Source organism: Tigriopus californicus, chromosome 7 (assembly GCF_007210705.1).
Source record: "Tigriopus californicus strain San Diego chromosome 7, Tcal_SD_v2.1, whole genome shotgun sequence".
NCBI classification, from domain to species: domain Eukaryota; kingdom Metazoa; phylum Arthropoda; class Copepoda; order Harpacticoida; family Harpacticidae; genus Tigriopus; species Tigriopus californicus.
Genome location: NC_081446.1, coordinates 2,521,984 through 2,527,007, shown reverse-complemented (window position 1 = coordinate 2,527,007; position 5,024 = coordinate 2,521,984). Strand labels below are relative to the sequence as shown.

The following is a 5,024-nucleotide window of genomic DNA, read 5'->3' as shown; positions in this document are numbered from 1 at the left end:
ACGGGCAGAGATATGTCTTGAATTAAAGCGTCTGCGATATGTTTGATCAAGCCTCAAGCGGTTGTTCCATTTAGATTCATCGAATCTGGATTCCAGCTTTGAACATGTGTGAGTTCGTTTCTATCTGATGACAGAGAGAGCTCCACTGTTGTATCATAAACGTACCTATGTAATTTAGTAAAAGAAAAAACAAAATTGGCTTAATCCCGTTTTTCAAAGATGATTTTGGTCCAAATTGGTAGCCCTGAAAATCCTGTTGTTTACGTTTGTTCATGTTGTGTAAAAAACGGCAGAACAGGCAAGAGATGTGAATGATGGGTACCTTGGGACTTGAAGGCAATGGATCTGGTCTCTTAGTGATAAATATACGTCTATTCCCCAGATATACATCACCATATTCGTGCGAAATGCAACATAACTCGAGCATTCTTCTTCGCCTATGAAAGAACTAGGAGTTCATGACTGAGGCCGGTTTAGATCGTGCATTTGCTATCAAATTGTCATGGTTTGTACAGGTGAGGGAGGAGCATGACAGATCGAAATCAAAATGCATCCTGAAATCCCCACGTGAGTGATCCTTCCATTAGAACATGTGTTTTTCGAACAGATCAAGCTTGGTTGACTCATTTGTTCCATTAACGATCCTTGGTGCAAATGGTCTCATGAATAGCTGATTCTAACCTTAGTGTTCAACCTCCTCAAGCTCAATACTATATAAATGGGTTTAAAATCAAATCACAGAAAGGGTCGATAGTTTTCATAAAAAGTTCCAGAACGTTTTGACTTAATTACTTGAGTCTGTAATAATGATGCTCGCGTGGGTGAACTTGTCGGAAAAAAGTCTTTTTCTCTCGATATCCTGAGGCTTGAGAGTGAACAATGTTTACAAGAAAACTTTTTACTTCCATCTTGTTCCCCTTGTTTGGTTCCCTCTTGGATGAGAAGATTGGATTTGGTCGAGATTGAGCAGAGTTGACCACAAAAACTTGTGTCAATGGTCCTGCTGAAAAGAGGTCCTTGACAAGAATTCATTTGATCATTGACCAGAACGTGGAAAAGCAGAATGTTCAAACAATCCAATGCTTGAAGACCAGTTGCAACCATTCATCGAAATGAGAGGCCATAGCTTCACCTTCCGTAAAGCCTTCGCCCCTCCAAAGGTCAGGGAAGATTGGAGATTTGAGAAAACTGAGTGGTCTACACTAATGGACTTTTGACACGAGTCTCGACGTATCAAATTAGCGAGGAGCTTTTCCACTCACTTAGACCAGAAGCATGATGATGTTTCAAAGAGAGAGAAATAATTATCTTTTTTGAATATTGTGGATCGTCACTGGTCCTTACTGATATCTTTATTGTTGACTTTTCCATTCAAGCACCAGGGCTTACTGAAGGACAAAGTGGACAAGGGAAACCAGGCAGCAAGGAATACCGCGCATCGTTTCGAGAAGGCCCAAAGTATCCTTAAGAACCATATAAAAGGACAGGGTCCGTCCGCTAACCACTCTTAGCCTGTAGCCAGCCAACGACCTTCACTCTGGCCCCATTTTTCCAATCCCCACTTGTTGGGAAAAAACCCCTGATGATGAGGATCAAGAGAGAAGGGAGGAGACTGGAAAAAGACGAGGATCGAAAGCACCTTTTCATAAGTTCTTCCTTGCCTCCAACAACAGCTTCAACGTACGTAGGTACTTGTGCTCTGCTGCAAGGAGTTTCATCACCATCCCAACGGAATCACGAGGCATAAAAAGATTATTTAGGAGTTTTTTTTCCCAGTCCCTTCTGTCTTTTTTGCCAAGATACTACTGAGTATGCAAGTAATGTATAAGTCTCTTTAAGATCCTAGGGTCTTTCTCGAGACTCTCGAGAGGGATGGAGGAGATCATGATGATCCTAGTCCAGAGAAGAAACAAGACCCCCATCAGCAAGTTGAAGGGTCGATGGTTCCAAGTTGTTGTTTTCCGGATCAGATAAAGACAGCTTGATTTTTGGTAAAAAATCCACTTTTCCTTGTCTTGAAGCAATCAGGGGAAGAGAATCTGCCAGCAACATAGATCTCTATTAGTATGTTTTCTTGAAATTGTCTACAAACTTTTGCACTTTTTCCCATGCTTGAGCACACCCTCCTTTCGTTGCAAAAGCCATGGGGGAATAGATCGAGCAGACCATAATTAGAGAGGACTTCAGAAATTCATCATAATAATGGCCTCTTTCACCCGTTTTGCTCTTAATTGCATTCGAGGCAGTCTCCCTTCCGAAGAAAAGAAGGGAATCGAAAAACCCTCGCAAGGTATCAAGCGAGGCTGTTTATAAAGAAATTGACCAGGACGGCCAAGCATGTCGTCGACGAGGGAAAGATACCATTATGGTCCATTTCTGCCTTGCCTTGTGTGCTCCAAGTGGGTTTTCTTGTTTGTGGGACATTTGAAAGAGTTTCCTTTATTTGGAAGCACTACATGCGTGGCAGCCAGAGAAGATGTGTGGAGTGTGCGAAGAATGGACACACACTGCCAAAGAGAACGTGAGCGGCTTCAAGGAATGGGCTCGATTTCTCATGTCTTGACGGAAGGCTAAGGCTACAGTTTCATCTCTCAAGGGAGAAAACAAATTTGGAAAAGAATCCTTTCGTTTCTCTGCCTAAACTCTGCGGGGAACGACCGCCAAGATCACCTCGGAGAGATTAAAATGAAACCTACCAATTGATTACCCTCCCTTACTCGCACCCCTCCCTCTGCTGTTCTTCTTGCTAGCTTATCCAATACAGAAAGGTACACACATGGGTATGCGAGAGAAGATGCTAGACCTATGGTGTAAACCAGAGTTGGGAATCTCAATTTAGGAACAACACGATGGTTTTTTTTCGACCCGTATCACGCCGAAACTACTTCAGTATATTGGAGGGATTAGGAACAGTTTGCCGAAAGTTAATTTATGGGCCTAAAGTCTCCGAGCGGATCTCGAGTTTCGGAAGTTCTTTCGAGGGGTGTCTACGAACGTACATGAACTTAAGATTTATGAGAGTGTATTAGGAATATGGCATTGTACTTACAAATCCATAGCCTCGAGACTTCCCGGTTTGTCGGTCGGTAATCACAACAGCTTCGTCAATTTCACCATAGACCTCAAAGTGTTCACGAAGAGACTTATCAGTGGTGTGGTAGGGTAGACCACCCACAAACAACTTGGTGAGGGTGGTGTCCTTTTGACCCTGAGAATGGGGCGTCGGAGCCGTCTGAAGGGTCGGGATACCGGCTGCAGCGGCTACGGATTGTTGCAGAGCCGCCATGGTTTGCATTGAAGGTAGAGTGTTGACCGATTGTTGGGCGGGAAGGATACTTCCCAGAGCGGTTGCCCCCGAAGCGGCCGTGGGCACTGTCATGGTTGCCGTGGTGGGAGAGACTGAAGCAGGCTGTTGAACCGTCGACACTTGACCCCCTAGCAAGGTAGACTGTTGCTGTTGTGCTTGAGGGGCCAGCTGTGGATTGCCGACAACTGGAGGGGATACTGAGGGTGCGATGGTTCCGTTAACGCTCACAGACGATAGTCCAGCCGCAGAGGTTTGACCATTTGCGGCAACGACAGAGCCGTTTTGCATGACCGTGGGCAAGGGACTGGCAGAAGCAGCAGGCATGAGCATAATCGTGTAGAGAGCAATATTGGAACGTAGCGGCCGGGTTTTCACTCACTGTGCCACCACGGGTTCACGAAAACGCCTGAGCGAGAACAAGGTCTTGGAAACACGGATTGGCCGTTGGCTATTGAACGGTTGCCAGGTTTAAGGCTGGTAGCTGGTTGCCCTGCGATCACAATTGAGAGCTCAAGGATGGGCTTTAAATCACTTTTCTCTCCAACAGATCCGTTTCGGAGGAGTTTGAAACTTGTCAGAAGAGGTTTTTGTTTAGAGAATTTCGTGTAGAGCTCCTCCAGGATGTTGGAAGTTGTGAGCAAGACTTGAAGTGGATGGGAATGACGAAGACCAGGAGGAAGAGTGTTTATGAAGAATGACTTTCGAAAACAAAATTAACACTGACGATGAGGAGGCCGAGGACGATCTCATCAGCCTTTCTAAACTTCGGGGGGCGAACGTGAGGAAGTTAGAGTGAGAGAGTCAAAGAGAGTGAGAGCAACAGATCAGTGATTTGCCCACACGTCCTACCTTTTGCACTCGCCCAGCTCAGTCAAAGACAAAACAGGAGCTCGTCTTCTTTCCCTCGTGGAGCCGGGGTGGGATTGAAAAAAATATTAAAATCACAGTTGTGGCCTCAGCAGTCCGCACCAAGAGTCGGGTTCCCGTTCACTGGATGGACGTCGATGCCCTTGGCAGCCCAAACATGTGTGCGTTCATGCGTGCCTCGCGATCCTCGGCAATGTGACGGCAGTTCATCCAGTCAGGTCAGGACGGCTTTCGAACCCGGTGTGAGCACACGGTTGTTCCTCCTGGCCATGAATGTCACCCAACTGCAGTTTCGTATCGTTCGAGAGAGCACAAGTGTTGCACATGTACCACAACTCGAGCTCGAGCCTACCCAGTACACCCTCGGCTGTCTAATCTTCGGCCCAAATGGGAGAACAACAAGAGATAGCAACTGCGGGTTCGGACTATCTCCGCCTAATGCGACTTTTTCCTTCACCACATGCATGCACTCACACACACTCACTCATTCACATAGCAATACTAGTCGTCGTATGAGCACCATGGAGATCTCCAACTGCTGGCAACAACACCACTCACATACTACATACATTCCCCTATCCCCCCCCCTATCCCCCGGTTCATCATGTGGGACCAGGTTCTTCTCGGCTGGACTGAGGCGCGATCGCGGATCGCGTTCCCAAGCGCCGCTCAGAGGCACTCGCCCTCATCATCACGAACGAAACGATCCGAGGTTCCTTCTCTCTTCGCGGTCCAAGCCAGAGACGCGAGGAGAGTTCATAGCAAGTCATGCTCGTGGGGTACGTACGTTCGTTCAAGTCTGGGGGAGCACTACTAGTACTACTTACTTATGTACTACGCCTTCTAAAAT

The 5,024-nt window shown here is 46.5% G+C and overlaps 1 protein-coding gene across 3 annotated transcripts in view; it reads right to left on the bottom strand.

Annotated features, from left to right (window-relative positions):
* Positions 1–4,670, bottom strand: part of LOC131882993 (RNA-binding protein 24-like) — a 20,240-nt gene extending 15,570 nt beyond the window's left edge. For 2 of the 3 annotated variants that reach the window (XM_059230313.1, XM_059230314.1), the window contains exon 1: positions 3,050–4,663. In XM_059230313.1, the coding sequence (XP_059086296.1) occupies positions 3,050–3,637 (588 nt within the window). In that variant the 5' untranslated portion in view covers positions 3,638–4,663. Of the gene's footprint in view, positions 1–3,049 lie in introns of all 3 variants that reach the window. The other variant, XR_009373562.1, reaches the window with a different exon arrangement.
* Between the last annotated feature and the right edge of the window lie 354 nt (positions 4,671–5,024).